Source organism: Amblyomma maculatum, chromosome 3, assembly GCF_055883805.1.
Source record: "Amblyomma maculatum isolate TAMU_Amacu chromosome 3, ASM5588380v1, whole genome shotgun sequence".
NCBI classification, from domain to species: Eukaryota; Metazoa; Arthropoda; class Arachnida; order Ixodida; family Ixodidae; genus Amblyomma; species Amblyomma maculatum.
This window is the reverse complement of record NC_139346.1, coordinates 191,828,443-191,850,401: the sequence shown is the minus strand read 5'-3', so window position 1 is coordinate 191,850,401 and position 21,959 is coordinate 191,828,443. Positions and strand designations below refer to the sequence as shown.

Below are 21,959 nucleotides of genomic sequence, written 5' to 3'. Positions count from 1 at the left end.
AGTGCAAAACAAAAACGACAAATGGAAATGGTGTCAACTGTCTCCACGCATGCAAACGTCTGAAACTATTGTACAACATGACCTTTAATAAAACATAAGTAACAAACACAATACATCTCAGTCTGGCTGACATGAAATGGCGAAATCCGCTTAGTATTGTAGACGCTCATATTACAACAATTTTATGAACAAACTGACTAGACATAAAAAGATACCTCATTTCGAAAAATGAGACAATAGACGCCACAGAGAAACAATTAAAATGAATGTTCGCACAATACGCAGAGAACCTGAACGCCAACATTGTCTCCCCTTGAGTACACTCTGTACTTTGATTTCTGATTGCAAGACGTCCTTGTATGCACAATAGGTTTGATTTCAGCGTGTAAGATTTCAGCGTGTAACAAGCTGTAGCTCTGCAAAGCACCAGATGCAAGCTCTCTCTATGAAATCACGCGATCATTTCATCAAATTGCTGAGGCTCAGACATCATCTTCAGTCATGAGGTTGTCTCCACAATTTCAACCTGCACAGCTGCCTCCAGCGGAGTGCCAGAAAAGTTTCCTTGGCGTAGCTAACGTAGTCTCTATGAGCCGCGGTTGATTTGCGTTTCGCTTAATTTCACATAACTTTGACAGCCCACTTTACAAACCTCAGCGCTCTTGAGAGGAAATAAAACTCCAAAGGCGGCTAACTCAGAACGCTTTTTTAAAATTCCCGGGCCTTTTTTGCTGTGAACAGAATAGTTGTCTAAGCTGCGACAGGACTCTCTTTGCACTTGCGACGCTCCAAGTGCTTTAAAAAATCGAATAACTCACTTTCTCGTGTCTTTACATAAACAAGATTGAGATTGGAGCAACACCCAACAGCACAATGATCGTTTCATTAACGATCATTAACGACAACTTTAAAAAAAGTTGCACCACGCAGAACAGTCCTTCCCTGGGGACGTTCCCTTAAATGACTCCGAAAAGAGCGTGTTACTCAGCTTGCTTCAACAGTGCAAGCAACATCCCCCCCCCCCCCCCCCCCCCTTAACCTCACCCCCGGTCACCTTTGCTCTAGGTTGGGTGCAGCGTTTCCCATTTTCAGCTGCTGTTTCTCACATTTGAAGACAGCATCTTATCTAGTGTCTGTGTATGTGATATGCTGCATACATGAGAATATGGATATAGTACAGGGTGGCTCAATATGAAAGGGAACACGCGATCGAGTGTTCGCCGGAGTTCACAAAGTGCTGTCGGCAAGAACAAGCCAAGTTGAATGGCACCATGCGCATGCGCCGAGAGAGCAACCGGTCGTGTTTACTGCGCTTGCGCCTGTGTCGCCTTTTCTCGCTGGCTGTCGACGGCAGCGCTTCACGAATTGCGGTTGTCATGCGGCCACGCATCGTTTTATACTGAGCCACCTTGTACGCTGAATAGGCATGTATGAGCAGATTCAGACAGCCCGTTACTTCATTTCAACGTACGCGAAAAACAGAAACAGAAACATTTTTGCGTTTCAGTGCAACCCTTCTGCGCAGAGCTTTCATTGTGGTAGCTAGGTCCTATCGGCATTAATCCTTTGTCATAGACACTCCTCTGCAGGGGAGAAAAAAATACGCGGAGACTCCGCTATCGGTTCTAATACTGTGACATTCAACATGCATAACACAAGTATGAAATAAATGCATGTTTCCTAAGTATACAACGACATCGAAACAAACACACTCAACGGTATTAAATACACGCGGAAAGTGCCAGAGCACTGTTACCGATTACACAGAGCTACGAGTACACGTGATACATTACATTGTCGGCTATACACACAGCCTCTCTTCTCTAACGCTGTACACAGGGCTGCGGATATATAAACAACAGTTTTGTACAGTGAAACGAAATGCACGCCACGTTATAAAAGGTACTTAATTGCGTCCCATTTTCGCCGAAGTAAATGTTAATGGTCTGTGTGGCGTTCAAGTTTCGTTTTTCTTTGGGAAATGCCAGTTGCGCCTCAACATGCCTGTTCATCCCCACCTGCCTCCGAACAAGTAACGGTTTATAGAATGCACTCTTCATATTAACGTTTAATGCACCTGACTTGATAGAATGCGCTCGGATAGCGCCTGCACGTTAGGCAGTTTTAGACAAACGTTTCAAGCTGCCTTGGCTATTTTTACTACCGATGCGGTTGAATCTTGTGGCTGCCGTACGACGCATTCATATATCTCAAGCGGTAAGCCAATCTCAGCAGTAATTATCAAAGTTTTTAAGTCTCTCACTCGAAAACAACAGCAGAGCAGCTCAATAAAACTGCGCTCTTGGTAGGCTGAATATGACACTAACAACGACGTTCAGTGTCAGCATCTGTCGACGTCTTCATTTTTCTTCTTTTTATCTGAGTCGGTCACTTATCGTTAAACGTACTACTATACGTCACCTGCATCCAGCTGTAGCACAAAGGTTTCGCGACAACACGGTTTAGTATGAATTCCGTAGCATCACAAAACTCATTGCCCAGCTAACTGGCAAACTCTGTACGTGTGACCACTGGCCAAGCTGTGAGATATAAGCAAAATGCTTTCCGTAACATGCTTACCCTGTTGGAGGTGATAAAACTGGAGGGAAACGTACAAAACACATTGGGAAACGAAAAGTGCTTGTGCGTTTTCTTAATGTGTCTTGACTAGGCGCTAGGTACACACGAGAGAGGGTGGACGCGGTTGAAGAATAAGGACAGGAATACTGGACACGTACTTCGATGATGAGGAGACGTTTTCACTTTGTAATCTAATTAACCACGTTAACGTTGGATTAAAACAATTTATGCCGAGCGCATGTACTCAATTGAAAAGACGGCTGCGGGACATTAGAAGTAAAAATTGTCATTGCTTAAAATTGTCGCGTTGTCCTCACAGTCAAACGCTTCTAACCCGATGTCTCACCCGTCAAAGACAAAGCAACAATAACGCGATGTCAGTAGACGCATAACGTGTTTTCCAACTTTGAAGTGGATTTATAAGGTGGGACAGAAAAGGATGCGAGTGATATGGAAAAGAAATATCCTCTCCGCTGGCACAATAAGTCCGCGGCAAATGTGTCGATACTTATCGGTGGTTTGTGTGCGAACATACTCTCAACAAGATCACAACTCCCTAACAGGCACCCGCACCTCAATAACAAAAGTCCGCACATATCTACAAACCGTGCCACGGCAGCAACGATGATATGCACGCTAGATCACGACAACCGGCATGGAGCGCATATTATGATATACCAAGGCATATACACGCGTAGACCTTGGCCCTGCTGCAGACACTGAGGTCTCTTGAAGATAGAACAGCGGAACTAAGCCCGCCCAATTCTTGATGGATATATTCATCGCATCTCATCTCTAGTGCTTGCAAAGCTCGAATTTTTGCTTTGATGAAAGAAAACGCCTAATTTGAAAGACACGGCACATGTTTCATTTCAATGATGTATGTTAATATACAATTTGGGAACTCCGTGAGCAACGAGAAAGCAGTTGCCATCGTTCTCCTAAGACGACGTACAGAGTGGAGTGTATAGGTGGCCCAAGACGTTCGTCACATATTGCAGGGAGGTGTTGAAAATTTGAACTTGATTTCAACATCTTGCAGTGTATCACTTCACAAAGCATTGGTACCATGATGCAAGGCTTTCTGGTCATCTTCGTAGTGGCTATCTTTTCTCAGTGACACAATTTCTAGCAGAACACCTTTATAGCATCCATAAATACACTTCCTCCCCCCCCCGCTTTCCATCCATAATGAGTTTAAGGATTCCCAACGTAAAACATTTAACGCACACTGCGCAATGCCATGTCATGATATAAGCGGCCCGCGTTCGGAAGTGTTACTGAGCGAGCAAGATAAGCGCAACAAGCTACTGTTCATTGATGCGGCTAGCTTACCCATACAATAGCAGCAGTTTCATTGCAATCAGCAGAATGTAAATGTGTTACACCAATTTTACCTTCTCTTCATGACAATGAGGCCACTGCGGAAATGAATGGAACGTGCTAGTAGAGAAATCCAAGCAGAGTAGTAATAACGTTATGAGAAGAATGACAACCTTGCGCTAAGAATTACATAGTGGTATGCATGCAGCCACGACGGTCATGCGTTGCGGCCTTCGGGATAAAATTCACATTTCCTGCACAGTAAATGCACGCTCTCAGTGCTCTGTTCCTTAAGAAGCAACCAGACGTGCCATAAAATATCGGGAACATGCCATGAAATCCTGAACCTAGCGCTAACGGTGGCTTTTCACAGGTGAAGAGGAAGAATCTCGGTGCTCAAAGAAGGTTACTGCACACCAGCATTGGCGTCGCTCAACATTTTATCGTCTTTACACAAGCTCCATGCTTTTCTGGTAAGCACACAATTGCTGCCGTGGCGTCGGCCGTCTTCCCTTACCGATGCCTCGGTCTTCACTTAAACACTGCTTGCTTCTGCAGTTCGATGCGTACACACGTGTGTAATATGGCGTTACAAATATGTGGCCACGCGGTACACGACAATGGAGAAGCAGGTACACAACACGTAAAGCAACGGGAACGTTATGTACACCACTGCAAGCAGGCACAGTCTTGCACATATTACTTCTAAATACTAGGTGTAGATGGTTGCCTGTGTTTTCTCTTCGTTTTTGTCGCGGGTTTGTTGAATATGTTATCTCGTATTTACACGAAGAAAAGCCTAGAAAGCACAATGTATTCAGTTTTTGTTTTTTTCTCTTTCCGTATAGAGTGCCACTTGCATTGCGAACAAAACTCGAAGCGGTCCCGGTGTCACGCAGTGAAGAATCCGGAACGAAGAAATGCTGACCTTAGGGTGCTGATGTGAGTGTCGGAGGACTCTTGCGCTTTCCACATGGCTGGCCAAAGTCTGCGAGAAACAGAAAAGACGCACCAACATCTTCTGAGACACAAGCTTAGCCCGGCTCTTCTGCCTCTACGACATGCCCTCCGCGCAGTCTACTGGGATTCCCGACAGCTGCTGTAAACCTCTGAAGAGAATACCGCCTCATGTGAACTACTTCCTCACGAAGCCACTAACGATGAGCCTCGCAGAGACTGCTGCATGACGGGCGTTATCCGGGGAAATGACATGGACAACGTTTTGTGTCGTATATCCTGACACCTTCCACAATCACTTGCTGCTCAAAAACATTGTTGCTCCCAATGTGCAGGAGACGAACGGGACACAGTTTACATAAATGACTTGCACGACATATGGGGCATGCAGGGCGTGTGGGACGTATACGCCTACTGAGTGATCAAGGGTAGAGAAATGGGGAGGGAGGAATTCGTTATGGACGTCACATAAGTAAATCAACAATCGATGAAATTAAGTAAAACATGGCATGAACGCCTCGCCTCGTTGATCGAAGAGATGTAGTGTAAATGTTTTTATGACTGAAAAATGATTGGTCAGTAAGCTGAAGACTGCCACTTGTCACCTATGGGGGTCTGCACCTACGACACAATATGTCGTATACGGTGCTCTACAAACTGATCTAAGGCTGCGTCTATTTAATTTGTTTGTATTTGTATTCATTCGTTGCATTGAATCAATAAATTTTGATTCTGAAATTCTGATTCTTTAAGGGCTATGCGTGCTACGCGTAAGCCATCTAGAGAGCGTTCGCCATCGCCACCGTCTCTCTATAGCGGCTTAGGTACCTGTATTACGGCGAGTGCCACATTGAACGAGACTGAATGGTGAGAGCGGCGCAGTGCGAGAACCTTCTGCTTATGCTATGACATCACGACTACCAGAATCGATGCCTCCGTTGAGCTTTTGAGCAGACAAGGAAAGCGAAATGAGGGACTCGTTGTGACATACGTATTGCCACATACTGGCGCTGCCATGCGGTCGGATTAGGTTCGTTGGAGCTTCCTGTCTCCCGCACCCCTATACCCCCCCTCCCCCTCCTCCTCTACTCATGAGCCGATTGGCTAAGCCGTGGCTTCTATACCGAGTTACACTTTCTTCAACGTTCTACCGACTCTAGGCGATATTAAGGAAGCCAACAGTCGACGAAATCAAGGAATGCATATAATAATGTTTCCGTTTTCATTTTACATCAGTGGTGTTAATCGGTGGAAAAATAGTAGTGTAATAATTTTATGGCCGAAAGTAGAAGAGAAAAATCTACAGAAATGGAACAGCAGGAGTTGGGCATAACGGGATATACCAGCCAGACATGTGCGACATTGCGACATAAAGGGACATTACGGTTTTGCGATACAAGTGATGCTTGGGGACATAAGAGACACAGCATCTATGGGAAATACGAAATATGAGACATAAGATGCATGAGGGGTAATTATGAGACATACGCCCGGAACATGAGGACTGGTGGCAGGTGGTGGGCTGTCGACCAACTCGCTGTCACCTCACTTTGAGAGAGGGTGAAAGGTCTGAGTACTCTTCTTTTCTTGCATACATTGGTTTGATCTATTCTACAGTTTCCTAATCACTGGCCTATTTAAGACAATGCATTCAAGCAGAGCTATGGAATTTGTACAACGTTGTGCAATGCTCTGTAAGCACCTTGTCTCGTGCGCTACTTCAATACCCATTCTACACGGTCGCAGTCCATGATCGTCAGGTCGAACCCTAATTGACGCCTATTTGTACGCCTTAAAAGCCTTTTTGCGTCCCTTGACTGCGTTCGGTGAAAAGGGGAGTCCGGAAATTTGCAACTCGACCTGCACAGGCCAGCATTTTTTTAAGTGCAGCCACACCGGAAAATAAAAATATCGTAACGACTTCTACTACTACGACAGCGACGTCTTGGATCGGCGTTCACGTAAGGGAGCAAGTGGGACGCAAGTCACAAGCGCTGGCCGCAGCGCACAAGCGCGTGCGTACAAATCGGTGGCAAATGAAAAGGCCTCTGCCGACGCCGCTGAGTTGTTTGCGAACAAGATGGCTGACAGAGTGGGACGACGGCGGCGGCCACGCGGTCAACATGCTTTCCTGGCTCTGTGCGTGTCGAGTGTGCGTGTAGCTGTGTGAGTGTGTGCGCGCGCGCGTGCTCAAAGACATCGGTGCCGAGTCGAGCACGACCGGCCGCCGAAACCCATTAACCCCGAAAAGGCGAACGAGACGACACGCCCGGTAGTGTGGGAACGACGAGCGCTACTGGACGCGGGCACTACATCGCTTGGGACTGTCAGGCTGATGTAGAGTGAAAGTGATTGACGTTCAAAAGAACGGTAAAGCGCACTGATAGCGAAAGAACACGGGCACGTGACACGCGCGAACTTCAATTTTTCTTTATTTGTGGAAGAGGCCCGCAAGAAAAGCGGAATAAATATGTGAACGCGGCGTCAGGAGCCACGGTATAACTCCCGCTTCAATTATGTTGCTAAGAAAATACCGCTGAATTTACACGTCATTTTTATAGCAGCGCGTTTTCCACTCGGAGAAGTCTCTGTGCAGTTAAACGACGCCGAGTCGAACGTCGTGGATGCGCCGCTCGATTTCTATGCACGGCGACCGAGACGCGTGTTCGATATCTACGATGTGCCTCGAGCTGCTGTCGCCGCTGATCAGCAAAGGTCCGTGTCACTTTCAAGATCAGAAGGGCTCGGGGGCTCACGCGATCGCCCCGATATGGCGGCTCCGATCTAGAGAAAGATGGGTAAGTAGGGCCTCCGCGCCTGTTCCTCTTTCCTCGTTGACGCAATCTCTCCCCCTGTCTGTTTTCTCTCCCTCCTCTTTGTTACGCCATCGCAGCAGCCGGAAGCCTCCGGGAGGTCAGGTCGCACCGTTCCACTCTGCCTCCCCTTCTCCCTCCGGCGGCGACCACCGCTCCAGGCATGAGTTGCCGAAGGAACAGTTTGAGCGGTTCTCGCGTACCAGTTGTCAACACCGAAGAAATTTAACAACACAAGAGTAAGGAGTTCCTTCAATAATGTGACGGTAGTAGGAGGGACAGGCTTTTATTCGGAAATATTACGATTCGCGGAGGTTCGAGGGAAATTATTATGAAACGGGCTGGCAGAAATTTATAGATCCTGGTTCGTGTACTTAAATCATCGTGGCAATGTCACTCTATATTTTTTTTCTGATTCCATTCCTTATATCGGACCTTAATAAAATAAAATAAAACTGAGTAAGTGGGGTCAGCGTTCAACTAATAATTCTGGGAATTGCGGAGGGTAGGTGTTTCAATCGGCTTGTAAACAGATGTACGTTCTTCGAGGGTACGTTGGTCGAGATGACCGAACGACGAATTTCGAGCTGTAATCAAGGCTGCCTGACACGACTTAGTACAAATCACTCAGGGAAAGTGCAGAGATGCTGCGTTGCTCATGCCACTTCTCAAAATATTGGGGGTGGGGTGCGTGGGGGAGTAGGGCACTTAAGCCCTGTCTTTAGGGCTATGAAGCGAAAACGTTGATGGGTTCCCTTTGCCGCACTTCCATTCAGGATCCTCGTTTGAATACATATACCCTCTTTTATTTACCAATCCCTTAATTTGTGCCTCTATTATCTTACATACAATCATTAGCAAGCAGTCGTAAGTTACAACATTATGTGAAGGAAAAAGAACGATGCTATTCCTATCTAACTCTCTCGTTTCAAAGTATAATCCCCAGTTGACAGCTGGGTCCATATCGGTCCCGTCACGGGGTTTCGTGACGTCACACAACCCACCGACCAATCAGTATCCGCCGGCCATGTCACTTTGCAACTGCCACCTGCCAGCCACGCCCGTGACGTTTTAGTCACAGCGCCAACACCATATTTTTTAAGAATGCGTCCTTTAACACATTCGTGTTTAATATACAATGATAAGTTGATCGAATGTTTAGGGTAAACCTCCAAGGTGTAGTAGGCTTGTAATAAGGGAGTAATTATTCATTGACATCCACCCAAGCGCCGCCATACGGCTACAACGTAAAGCTGTGCTGCTTTCCCTTGTAGCCCTATGGCTAAGCTTGGGTGAATGCCAATGAATAATTATTCCCTTATTACAATGATAAGCTGAATGGTGATATAAATAAAAAGTCGACGAAGTCGCCTGTTGTATATCGGCACAAGATGTACTATCTCGTGCAAAGCGAGGTGCTAACACAACTGCGAAAAGAGGTCTAGTATAAAAGCGACTTCACGCATTTAGCCTTGTTTATTCACAGACACAATTGGGAAAAAAGATGTTGTTAATTATATGAAGACATGGACCACCAGCAAGGGTGTAATTCAAGCCACAAATTGATTTCTTGTGCAAACTGGTCGGAGGCGTATCGCAAATTGATCTCATGAGTTTGTATTTTGACTTCGAGACTCGGCTAGCTAGACCTCCACGTCAGTAAAGCCTTCACGAAAGCAACCTGGAACAGTTTTAGTGCTGCCTGCGAGAAATCGGCAGGACTAATTGCTTGCACCTGCTTTTCACTTGTATCGAAGTGCACCACTGCATGCGAAACGCAGAGAAATATACGAATGGACTTTCCTCTGCCACCACTACCACTTTTTAGCATCCCTTAAACGCACACTGGCCTCCTTGCTCGTGAATAGAGCGAAGCACTCAAGCGGCCAAAAGTATAGAAGCGTTCAATTTTTGCACCTTTCGAGGTATTTAAGCCGTTCTACGTGCTCGGAATTATCTATCAACGGTCACGAACGGCACTTATCAATTTGCCTCAAGCTGAGCCCAGTTCTGCGAGCGGTTACCTTCTGGCGACCCGCTTCTGAGTGGTAAAAATGAAAAAAAGGAAAGAACAAAGGCCAGAAAAGGCTACTCCCCTTTCTCTTTCCCTTGCAGTTGTTATCTCTCTGAATAATAAGACTTCGAACTGCCCAGTCGTGACACCAGACACGCCAACGCCGTAATAAGTGCGCGCTGTTCTAATTACTGGCTTGCCTTCCAGTACGTGCTCTCGTTATTCCACGTGAGTAGTGTTCCTTACTCGTTCAATCACCAGACTTCGCACTTCTTTCGGACGTTCATGCCGCTGTTCTTCCTGCACTTGAACTCCCTCGAAAACTCTTCGGAGTTAGAAACCGGTCCTATGACCCTGTTGAGAGAAGGGAAAAAGAACATTAATACGCGTTATATTATTAAAACGTATAGTATAGTATCTTGGGTGTAACGAGACGGTATATGGAGAAGTCGTAGTCTAAAACTGCGGATTAATGTCTACCAGCCTCAGGATCTTAAACGTGCACTCACATAGTGCCATACAAGGGCACCTGAAGTTTCGCCTCCAAAATCTGTACTATTACATTGTTCGCCGCTTTACCGACAAAGAATCCGCAAACACTGGAATAAAGTGAGGCAGAGGAGCGGCGCTCCCTCACCTGTACTTTGCCGGCGAGTGGGGGTCGCTGAGGATCTGGAGGTGGATGGCCTCTGGCGTCTCAGTGGAGCACCACACCTGAGCGAAGCCCACGTAGAACAGCTGCTTGTGCGTCATGTTCACGCCGGGCAGTGGCAGCTCGTCGGGGTGCTGCTCGAGCCACTCCTCAAAAGCCTGCGCCAGGGAAGGGCAAAGTCGTCATGGGGAGCTAGACATGTTAAGCCGAAAGCCTTCTTGGCTATGTTTGCAAAAACGTGTCCGTAAAACGTGGAAGCAAAATACAACGCACGATATGACGCCACATTAAGATGAGAATGGTAGTAATGAATGTATATGTAATGATCGACAAGTGGGATATAATGTCATGTTTGCCTAGTCATGCCATGTGAGTCCTTATAGTGTAGTCATGAGTCCTAGCCACTTGTCCTGAGTCAGATTGGAAATCCAATATGCATGACATGGTGTTCATTACTTGTGCAAGTCAAAGTAATGACCATGACTAGTGTCTAGTCATGACTCTCAAAAGTGCTGAGTCATGACACTCGAAAAATGATTCGTCAAACTCGAAATTTAGTGCTTAGTCATCGCACTCGAAAGTGCTGAGACATGACCCTTTAGGAGCTACTGTAGAGCAGCCAACGCACATGCTTTCGCATTTCTCCAGTGCAGATTTCTGCAATGCTCTCAGTTTTGGGGGGATTTATAGGACGTTAGTGTGACGCGTGCATAACCTGTGAATGTCAATGTGTAGAAGTTTAACACATGACGGTAGAGGATACCTATGAACAAATAAACTTAGTGTAATATAAAGCATACGAAGAAGGGAAAGGGGGCTTGGTATGCCATCTACAGGCATCTACAGGCCCGGCCAGAGCTACCACGCAAACTTTCTTTTTTTGTGTGTGTCTGTGTGTGTGTGGCCGTGGGTTTCTCTGACCGCAAAAATCACTTCGTGGAACCCCTGCGGTTCGCGAAATCGCTTCTTAGAAACATTACTTTAGAATGACAAACGTAAAAAGAACAAATGTTCTGTGATTTGAACAGTACAACGACGATAAAGACAAGATGGGAATATAACATGATTCTACTAAGGACGAAATGCACAAAGGAAGCTACGGCCCGTTAGCAAGCAACGGCTTATATCCCACTCCAACCTCAGTTTGTGCAGTTCATGAGGGGAAAAAATAGGAAAGAAATAGGATATGAGCATGCCTTTAAGAGTCAGTGATCTTAATTCAATACTTTCCTTTAATTCGAGACATTTTATGTAAGCAAAACGCGCTATTTTCCGTCCAAGTAGTCGCTAAAAGCGTGACTTCCAAGTTCCATGTCAGGTCGTCAGGTGTACTTTCGCAATAAGCTCTGTTTCGTCAAGGATTCTCGACTCTGGCAACATAATATTACGCCATATTAATTGGTCCACTTTTAAATGGTATAACTTGCATTGCCACATTGGATGCAGTAATTGAACCTGAAAGCCAGAAGCGCCCGTTTTACAGGCACGTTTTTATTGTATAATGTAGCTAAGATGATGGTGCACCAAAACTGCCCCGAATATTTCTACGTTAGAGGCAAGGCTCTAGACAGGAACGCGATAAATGGACTGAGCCAGGAACAATTGACAGTGGATCTGGACAGCGGATCTGGACAGCTTATCTGCGTGGTGGCCGTCCGCTCCGATTTCGCGGGAAAATTGGATTGCTGTAAATTTAGTTGAGTGTGCTTTTGTGAAATATACGGATGCTGAATAAAGGTAGAAAGCGTGTGTTTTCTACGCGACTAATTAAATGCACTTGACGTCGTGAGAGCGAGACTGGTATATTTTTATCACTAGCCCCGAATTCAGAACATGCCATGTGCTTATAGTATAGTGTATCTTACATGAAAAGCCGCTTTAAGGCCTCCGTTGTCTGCGATGTTTTCGCCCAGTGTCTGCTTTCCGTTAAGCTGCAAAGAGAAAGGTAGAAAAAATGCGTTGTTAACAATACAGAGCTGAAATTCAACAAGCTTGAGTATAGACCAACAAAAATCTGTGACGCAAACAAGATGTGGTGGCACATCTGTCACCGGTTGGATACGGTTGGGTGTTACAGTTACGGGTAGGCCCTACGGGAACAAAAGAATGTTTTCAAAGCAGCTTTCTGATTTCACGTCGCTCCTACGATGTCGCCTCTTGACGTAGAAAAACGGAGCACATGCTATAACAGAATGAGGAAGTATGAAACGTAAGTTCAACGATAATATACTTTTTTTTTTTCAAACCCCATGAAGCGTGCTTGCAAGAATCCCTCTCGCCTGGTGATATTGGGCACTGGAGCTGCCCATAAAAACTCGTAAAAGAACAGAGCGTGAAAAAAGTACAATAGATTTAATCAAAAAGTACTCTTGTGGTGACAGTTGTTCTGTTAGAAGTTAAAGCGATCGAATACACCAGAAAAATGACGAAAAGACAGGTGCGTAAACAAAACACAAGGACGTCAAGTAATGAGTAGAATGTTACAGAACGTGACGAGAGGGCAGGACTGGCGGGTATACAGCTAGTTCCGACCTCTTTCTACATCTGTGTTTTTGGTTTGCGCTTCTGGTTTTGCTTGCAATATGAAACAATGTCAGCAACGTGCATAACTGTAAGTCAGGCAAATGTGCAAAAGTCGCAGTGTTGATATCACTTACATTTTCGCTGTTGGCAGTGTAGTTGGAATACTGATCAATGAAGCACTGGGCCCTGGCCTGAAAGCTCTGAATTGTCGAGTTCTTCCACCATTGGTTCAAGTTGCCAGACTTGTCGTATTCTCTTCCTGCATAATTTTTATAGTTATATTTCATGACTGCAACTAGAATCTGATACATGAAGTGCTTTAAAAACGCCATTTAATAACAGCTTTCGTGGTTTCTAATAAACACAGCAGGCGACCGGACACAACACACACGCAGCCGTGTGCTTCATTACCGCACTCCAGTGACTGGCGACCAACTTTGGTCATTTATGCCCTTTTGGCGCCCCTCATATCCCGCCCGTCCCAGCGGTGATTTGAACCCAATATACTATGCTCCGTTAAGCGTAGGGATACTTATAGAAGACTTCGGTGTTCTCACGGATTAGACCATTTTGTTAATATTCCAAACCTATCCAGTTTTCTTGAAGGGTCGGTCAAGTATAACATCGAGATAAACCGAATGTTTAACGAACTAAGGAACTCAGCATCACTCAATATTCTGCCTGTGTCGCCTCGTACATCTCAGCTGCGCTATATCCTGGCGCATCTTTCACTCAACCTGCGGTTTATAGGACTTCCATTAATATGGAGCATCAGCAAGTGCCCGTATGGTGCCGGTGTACAAAGATCGAGCAGTATGAAGTCCGACACACTAAACACTATTTCTGATTGTGAGCATATATATATATATATATATATATATATATATATATATATATATATATATATATATATATATATATATACATCAGTTTATCGAGCTTGCATACATCCTTATATGAATCCGCACCGACCTTGATCGTCGAAAGCGTGCGTAAGCTCGTGTCCCATCACGACTCCCATGGCACCGAAGTTGAGAGACCTGAAAAAAAAAAAAAAAGAAAAAGAAAGGTGACGTAAACTTCGACGGGATTCAGAGGACTGTAACCTTTACTACTGTTTAAGGCGGCGTACCGTCTACGGGAAAAAAAAAAAAAAAATTTGATGAAGTCAGGTTAAGCCGTGCGTGTAATTTTGTTTTCGAGAACACGCATCCCATATCAACTCTTGGTGCCGATAGTACGTACATTGGTCACGCAGATCGTGTAATACTGCAAAGATAATTTCATATTTATTGAGAAATCAAAACCACGCTAACTTACTTGGGGTAGTTTGGATCGTAGAACGGCGCCTGCAGGATACCAGCGGGAAAAACTGCAAATAACACAGTAATATGCTAATTAGCCACACGTGTTAGTCACTACGCTACGACAGAGTAAAGACGTGAATATGACTGCATTAGCTCGTGAAAATTCCGGTGCTCGGCTGGGACTGCATGTCCTTCGAGTTCTATGTATCCAATACTGCAGTGGAATTTCGATTCACATTTTCCGAAAGGATTGCAGTGAGTGTGACAAGATACATCTTCAAGGGTCTAGTACCGCACCTCGTTTTTATTCTAAAAACAAAATGTTCCAAAGTCACATGCTATTCGGGATCAAAGTGCGCAAAGAAGATGTTGACTGCTCAACTTCCTTTCACAGATGCAATACAGGTGACAAGCAGGCAGTCGGTAATAATCACACAGCACTTCTTCCTAAAGATGGACAGTACACACCAACCAGCATGTCTACAGCAGCTCAACAAATAAAAAAATTAGGCATTGATGTGCAGCCCCCAGAAAAACTACGTATACAACGCAAAGGGCTTGCTTCTGAATCGTGCAGCATCCCTCGCTTGCATCCTGAGCGGTCATATATCTTTCGAATGCGATAAAGTCTCGTGTCCTCTTTCCTCCTAAGGTCTGGACCGCCAGAAGTGACAGAGAGGCCCGCTTAGCCCCTCAGAAGCAAACCACTCGTGGGCGGGGCGTACAAGCTGATTGGTTCCAATGCGGCAAGTCTATGTGCCGACATCCAGTATGTGGCGCCATCTACCGGCCTGAAATTGATCTGGGCATGCGCAGTTGAACGCGCGGTGGCAGATCACGGTAGCGGATCGCGGATCACGGTGTGCTAAATCTCTCTAATCAGAACCACATACTCCGTCGTTTCTTTTAGCGCGAGCCGGCCGCTTCCGAAAGTATACTGCCCTCACTTCCGGATCATAGCTAGCCGCACAGGTCCGGAACCTGTCGCATCGACCTGGTGTTTTCTATTCCACAAAAAAAAAATGGAAGCGAAACAAAGTACGGACGGCATATATATAGTATAGCGTGCGAATGCGTGTCGCACTCACCGATCTGGTTCTTGGTTGGCGTGTAGTAGGCGTTCACAATTGTAGGTGTCATCTCCCACTCGGTTTTGTTGCTAGGTCGATAGAGACGCTGCATGTTTTTCTTCAGCAGAAACTGGCTCACGCGGATGTTGTTCTCGAAGTATTCGTTCTCCACGAACTCCAGCTGTCGTCGGGAGAAACAGAACGAAACAGTCACACTCTAAGCTGCTTGGTAATGGTTTGGTTTGATTTTCCGCTTTGCCAAAAGTGCAACATGAATGGCTGACGCATTCGATCCGTGCGAGGTCCGATGAAAGCTTCATTTTCTCAAGAATGTCCACCCAGGGAGACAAGATTAGGGAAAAGCCTATAAAATGAAAGCATGTACTCATCGTATCAGCGGCGGGTACCCGGTGAAGCGGAGAATGGGAATCGAACCCTGCACCTCCCGTACACGTGGCGGATGCTTATATTATACTGTAGGCCATCATATAGCGCAGTGTATCTTGAGACAACGTCGCATCAAAATACGATGACGTTCTGCTAGCAGTTTTCACAACAGTAAAAATAACTACACGGCATACAAAATAGTAAAGGTAGGACAACACTAGCTGCAAACGTGTAAACAAAAAGCAAGAGATAAGGAAGAAACAAGCTGGTTAACATACGTATGAGCTTATTTAATAATAACAGCTTTCCTTCATCAAATGAATACCTCATGCATGATATCTGTGAATGCACGCATATAAAAACAACACATGCCAACACTTTCAGTCTAGTTGCCATCATTTACACATATGCTGTAAATAGATATGCGCTAAGCAAAAAATAAATAGTTAGGTTCACGTCTGCAGCACTGCCGTAGAGACAGGAAAAACTGCTCGACAGGACATGTTATTATTCCATCGGAAGCCTCTCGCATTCAGTTCAGTTTTCTTCTTCTTTTTTTTTTTTTTTTTTTTTTTTACTCACAGCATAAAACAACTTTCCCAGCGACCGTCTCTTCCTTGCTATTCTGCGTCTCGGCTATGACAGCCGCGTAGAAACCAACTTGTGCCTTTAAAGCACCCGGTGGCGGCACATCATAACTAGAGTTTATTTTCTGCTTCGTAAGCGTTCATTTCAACAGCTTTCCCTCACATTCGACAGGCGCGTTTTCTCTCTAGTAGGAGGCATCAGATTTGACGTCCCTGTTCATCGACGATTATTTTGTCGGCTATAAAGATTGAGGAAAAAGAAAGAAAGAAAGATTGAAGACCCGCTGTCTTATTTTTATCCACGACCAAACAGGTCCGCGGAACAGTGCAGACGGGAGCTGGAAAGGAAAGACGACTCGAAGAGAAAGAGAGAAACCATATAAACAGCCGGAGGGAGGTAAAAATAATGAAGAAAAGAAGACCAAATGCCAGAGATCGTGAAACGAAAAGGGTTGGGGCTCCTTTGCATACCGGAACTAAGAAGAAGAAGCCTTCGCCGTATAACGACCTCCGCAACGACCGCCAGCGCTGCCGAAGGAGATATGCGTGGGGCGCGGCCGGCCGTCGCGTTTCACTCGCGCCTTGTCGTCATCGGCTAGCAGTATCGCCTGACACATCTCGGACACCTTTCATCTCTTCCGCCGCCTCGTTCTGCTAGCGCCTCTCCACTCCTCCATGGTTCGCGATTTATCTGCGTGTTCGCCTTCGAACGTTAACCTTCTCTTCTACCACGTTCCTTTCCCTCTTTCTCTACCCTGTTTGTTATTTTCACTAAACCATCCCTGCGTCTAATGATGAAACTGTACGGGAAGTGCAGTCAAGCCACGCCCGGCCCTAGCGAACGTGCGGAGGCGACATGGACGCGGAGTCGTAATTCAATCACTTTTCTGTTGTGTTAATGGAAGGTGGACGGCATACATTAATGGGTGTTTGCACTGCTTCTGCGTATGTTTGACGTCTGGCGATGTTACTGAGAGGAAAGGGGAGGGGCGTTAGTCAGGCCAGCGACGTGATCCTGCATGCAGCCAATTGAATTTAATGGCAATTAAAATTTAATAAAATGTTAATGGCTTGTATGAGCGCAATATCCTAGGATTCGCGTGTATTCTATTTTGCGTAGCTTCGTCACCATTCACCAAGCTCTAGTGGTTTTTAAACTCTGGTGATAAATTAGGAATAGGCATTTCTTTCAGCAGACGCACGTTAACTCTCATGATTCACATTTTTGAATAAACAGTTTTGGTGGGCTAGAGCAGCGATTCCTTTAAATTTTGTGTCTCGCTCAACATGCTTGCTTGTTTGTGTTTGAGTGACGTGCAACCTGTAATTTGTTGGTAATATCAATATGATATGCCTATTATGATACAGGCGTAATCGATTTAACAGTGTGATATAAATATTGCAAGTGTCATTAGCACAGCATTTACAGCTGACACATCAAACATTAATTTTGACCAAAAAAAAAAAATGAATCTTCTATAGATGCTCCGAATCGAGAACCCTCATTATCTCAGACTTTCTGCGTCCAGTACGTGCATTCCATTAACGAAGGAATCTGTCTCCGTCCTCGCTAAATTAGACAGTTATAAAGCGAGCATTATTCAGAAAGAAGCTTGCTGTCGTCTTTGAGACGGGAGATCGTTAAAAGCGTGCCCAAGACGTCGCTTATTAGATAAGCAACCTGAGAAACATGCACAAATGTTCACAAGAGTTCTATTCTGAGAGTGCGCCAGCTAATTATGCCTAAGGCGCTCCTTTCTGCCTGTTCCTTTGTTAATGTTGTTCTGTTTTTTTTTTTTTTTTTTTTTTTGCTTTTTCTTTTATTGCATGCGCATATTACTTACGCCTTTGTACTTCTCATCGAGCTTTTTCGGATCCGTGATGAAATCGGGAAATCCAATCATATCGGTAATGGCATCCGCCTGTAAGGGGAAAAGAAAGATGCGCAATGGTACTTTGAAATAAATGTAAACGGGTTATTGGAAGAGATTATCAATATGGGTCGATGCCAAGGCAGCGAAACAATAAACCCTGGCAGGAATCGCGCTTCAAAATGCGTTCAACTGCAACACATTATATCCCTTCATTTATACGCCAGATGGCACTATACTGACGGGGCGTCTCGTCTTGAAGCAAAGCGGGATAGGCTGGTGCGAAATTTGGAAAAGTGGGAGCTAGAGACGAAGAAACACGCCACAAGCACACTTTAAGAAATGGAAAACGTACAAACAATGTTTTCTTTTATAGTTCCAAAAACGGTCTCTTTCGAGGTAAAGTGCAGTCACGATTTCCTTTTCTTGTTCACCCTGCTCAGTGTCAGTCGTTTATAAATTAAGCGGCAGGGTGACTACTTTTAGATAGTATTAAATCTACAGTACGTCTGAGGCAAGTGGCTACACAGACTCCAGTTTAGACTTAAGAGGCCGCGTAGGGGAGGGCAGATATGGTGCGAGGTACAAAGAAACTGTTTAGTGGTATGAAAGACCACTGAACGAGGGTTGAGAGGGGGCCACAACCCGAGGCAGCGTTTCGACAAGGGGACTTGTCTTCGTCTGGGCGATTGGGATGTAATATGGTAATTGTATATGTGCTTTAACATTCCGAAACGACATGGGCTATTAGGGACGCACTAGTGGATGATCCCGGATTAAAATCCACCAGCTGGGATTTGCTGACGTGCGCTCAAAACGCGCAGCTTCATGGACGCCTAGTCTCCATCCAAATTCTGCCGCTACGGCCTGCATCAAGATGGCGTTCTCGGCGTCAAGTCTAGCGACCTAAACACTGAGCCACTTCGTCGGGGCCTATAAGTGCGAACGCAAGCGTGGATAACAGAAAGAACGCAATGACGACGAGATCGATCATCCTGATTATGATATTTCACAACACGAAACTATTTTACGCTGCGTCACGTGAACTCTTAGCATGAATAAATGCGCGACTTCCAAGCATCCTTGTACAATGAGCGAGATTCTAAATTCTTCGGGAAAGCACCGCCGGGGTGGCGCAGTGGTTACGGCGCTCGACTACTGTTCCCAAGGACGCGGGATCGCATCCCGGCCTCGGCGGCCGCTTTTCGATAGAGGCTAAAAGCAAGGCGCCCGTGTGCTGTGCGATGTGAGTGCACGTTAAAGAACTCCAGTTGTTCGAAATTTCCGGCGTCCTCCACTACGGCGTCTCTCATAGCCTGAGTCGCGTTGGGACGTTAAACCCCACAAAACCAAAACCAAACCCAATTCTTCGGGAAACCCACTTCTTTCCGCACTGCGCAAGCAGTGTCCTCATAGCCGTACATGTACTTACTTTCTCTTTGGCCAGTTCCCTCGTCTCCTTGTCCATCCACTTAAGCATTGGCAGGTTGTTCTTGAATGCATCTTTTACTTCTTTTATCATGTTCTGAGCCTGCAGGAGCGAGGACACAAAAAGGGGTGCAAGACCACGCATCCCGATAAGTTTGCGACGAAGCATAAAAAACACGAAAAGCCTAAAACAGGCAGCGCTGTTCAAAACGCTGACATTTGCAGCACTTTCTTTTTTCTTGCCAAGCAAGACTTTCTACTACTACCATTCAAAGCAGACGCTCTCCGGGAGCACTCAAGAATGTTCTACAGGCACACTTTTAAGCACATTCTCTCTACGACAAGCACGTCAAGTCGTAAATGTCACAAATCTCGCTTTCACGTATTGTGGTAACAATGACGACGGACCTGTAACTTTGTAGAATTAATCAACCTGTTCCCGGCACAAGAGTCATCCACTGCACCAGCGGAATGTCGGCTACCTGGCATTTTCTGCAAGGATATCCAGAAAATACAATTTTCTCACACCAGGGAACGCTTTTCAGCGCGCATTCGGCAAGCGTGTCCGGCTCCCTTCTGGCATACAGGGAGCTGAGGACTCAAAACGCCATTTGGGGCAGCAGCGCGCGGTTTTATGAATTGTCACAATGATGCGCATACAGTGGGCAAGGGCAATGTATTATGCTCGTGTTAAACGCTTGTAGGATACGCAGCATATAAAAGCAAGGCTTAAACATTATTGGCATAAGCATGCTGGACTCGGTTCAGAGGGGCCAACTATTCGTGTGTTTACTACGACAGTTGACAGCAACAAATGGTAATGTGCAGTTAATTCTAAGACATATGTGCTCAGAGGGACTTCTAAGAAGCAGTACGCTGAGGTTTTTACTAATAACAGAATAAAAAGAGACGTACCACGTGACGACTAACTCGCAAAAGAAGGTGTCTTTCTGTAGATGTTGGGAACAACTTACACACAGGTCGCTCCCAGGGACATGCTGGATATACATGCTCTGTTTGAACGTATGAACTCCCCCAGCAAATTCTCCTTTCTAACAGGGTTGTTGACTAGTCAACGTAAATTTAACTTGGCTAATAAAAGGACTGCGAACAGCTTCACCCTTATTCAGGTATTACGGACTTAGCATGCATGAATGAGTCATGTTCACACAAAGGAAGCATGAGGGTAGACAAGGCAGTTAAAGGTACGCTAGAAATTAGGCGTCAAGGATCGGAGTGTCTGCAAGCGCAGGCTGGTAGCGAAAATCTCTTCACATAAAAACGACACACTATCAGAACTGTCATTCAGTAGTGTCAGTACTGTCCTCAGTACGGCGGCTGTTAGTGCTGGTAACAGTCTCTCTCTCCTTCTCTCTCAGCTAAGTTCACCTGCCAATAGAAGGCGGAGATGATTTTTGAACAATGATGTATTTTAGTGGAGTACAGCCGTAGAATATGCTCATTCCATTGCGCTCATAGCAACCGTGGCACGGACTGCATAAAATGCACGAATGTCTGTTGCCTTGAATCTTTCATCCGCAACAAGGTTATTCATGAACGCCCAATGACTCAACGGATGCATATTCGCACCTCTCAGAATAAAAACTTACATCAGTTCTTACAGAAGCGAGCCAAACATTCGCCAGCGAACTGCCATTCGCACGCGATTCTGACAGCCTGGAGCAACAACCTAGCTGGCCTTCGCGATCGCTGCGGCAATACAAAAATCAACGTCCTCGTTCGTCGCACCCGCCCTGCCAGACGTCCGCAAACAAGGAAGCGAGCAAGCGAGAGTGCATCTTGTGATCGACAGAGCGGCAAACGCATGCACAGGCAGACACGCAAGCGGAAGTCGAGAAGGGAGGGAGGTGGCACGTGCAGCGACAAGCCGCGCATTAGCGAAAAGTGCCATCGACGCGTACTTGCTCCAAGATGCGATGCACATGTGGGCAGAGAACGGTGCGGGTGGCCCTCATTACAATCGGCAGCTCACAGGCACAGAGTGAAGGGAGTGGTTGGATCAGAAAGAAGAAAGTCTATTTACCGTTGTGGACACCCCAGCAGGCTTTCAGAAGCAACAAATTTGGTTCACAAGTGCGTAAGAAAGCGGCTCTTTCTCCGACTATCTACATCACTACTCAAATCTAACAAGGCAGAAATACTTCTTTTTGCAGCCGCAGCTTAGCAGCCGTTTATACAGCTGTTTATACAAGCTATCAAAAGGTTTCACCTTGCCTTTAAGTTATCGCCGAAAGTGCGAACACCTATGAATAGACAGCGTCGCTATGGAGACCAGCTGTGGTGTGTTACGAAGCATTCATAAACACTGCGGTTCTGTGCGAAGGTGAAACACAGCAAGCTACATAAAAAATAAAAACAAAAAGTGAACGATGCATTTCATTTCTAAATTACAAAAATGGTTTACTTGCAGCGAAAGTAAAAGCGAG

The 21,959-nt window shown here is 45.6% G+C and overlaps 1 protein-coding gene across 10 annotated transcripts in view; it reads right to left on the bottom strand.

Moving 5' to 3' along the window:
- Window positions 1-1,020: 1,020 nt before the first annotated feature.
- The window catches only part of Nep3 (M13 family metallopeptidase neprilysin 3), a 133,555-nt gene continuing 112,616 nt past the window's right edge, over window positions 1,021-21,959 (bottom strand). For 9 of the 10 annotated variants that reach the window (XM_084599104.1, XM_084599103.1, XM_084599106.1 and 6 more), the window contains 11 exons: window positions 19,921-20,004; window positions 19,517-19,615; window positions 18,058-18,135; window positions 15,258-15,420; window positions 14,183-14,234; window positions 13,835-13,902; window positions 12,997-13,121; window positions 12,205-12,270; window positions 10,325-10,497; window positions 9,934-10,041; window positions 1,021-4,891 (listed from right to left, as the gene is read on the bottom strand). In XM_084599104.1, coding sequence (XP_084455230.1) covers window positions 9,942-10,041; window positions 10,325-10,497; window positions 12,205-12,270; window positions 12,997-13,121; window positions 13,835-13,902; window positions 14,183-14,234; window positions 15,258-15,420; window positions 18,058-18,135; window positions 19,517-19,615; window positions 19,921-20,004 — 1,008 coding nt within the window. In that variant the 3' untranslated portion in view covers window positions 1,021-4,891; window positions 9,934-9,941. The remainder of the gene's footprint in view (window positions 4,892-9,933; window positions 10,042-10,324; window positions 10,498-12,204; window positions 12,271-12,996; window positions 13,122-13,834; window positions 13,903-14,182; window positions 14,235-15,257; window positions 15,421-18,057; window positions 18,136-19,516; window positions 19,616-19,920; window positions 20,005-21,959) is intronic. The other variant, XM_084599101.1, reaches the window with a different exon arrangement.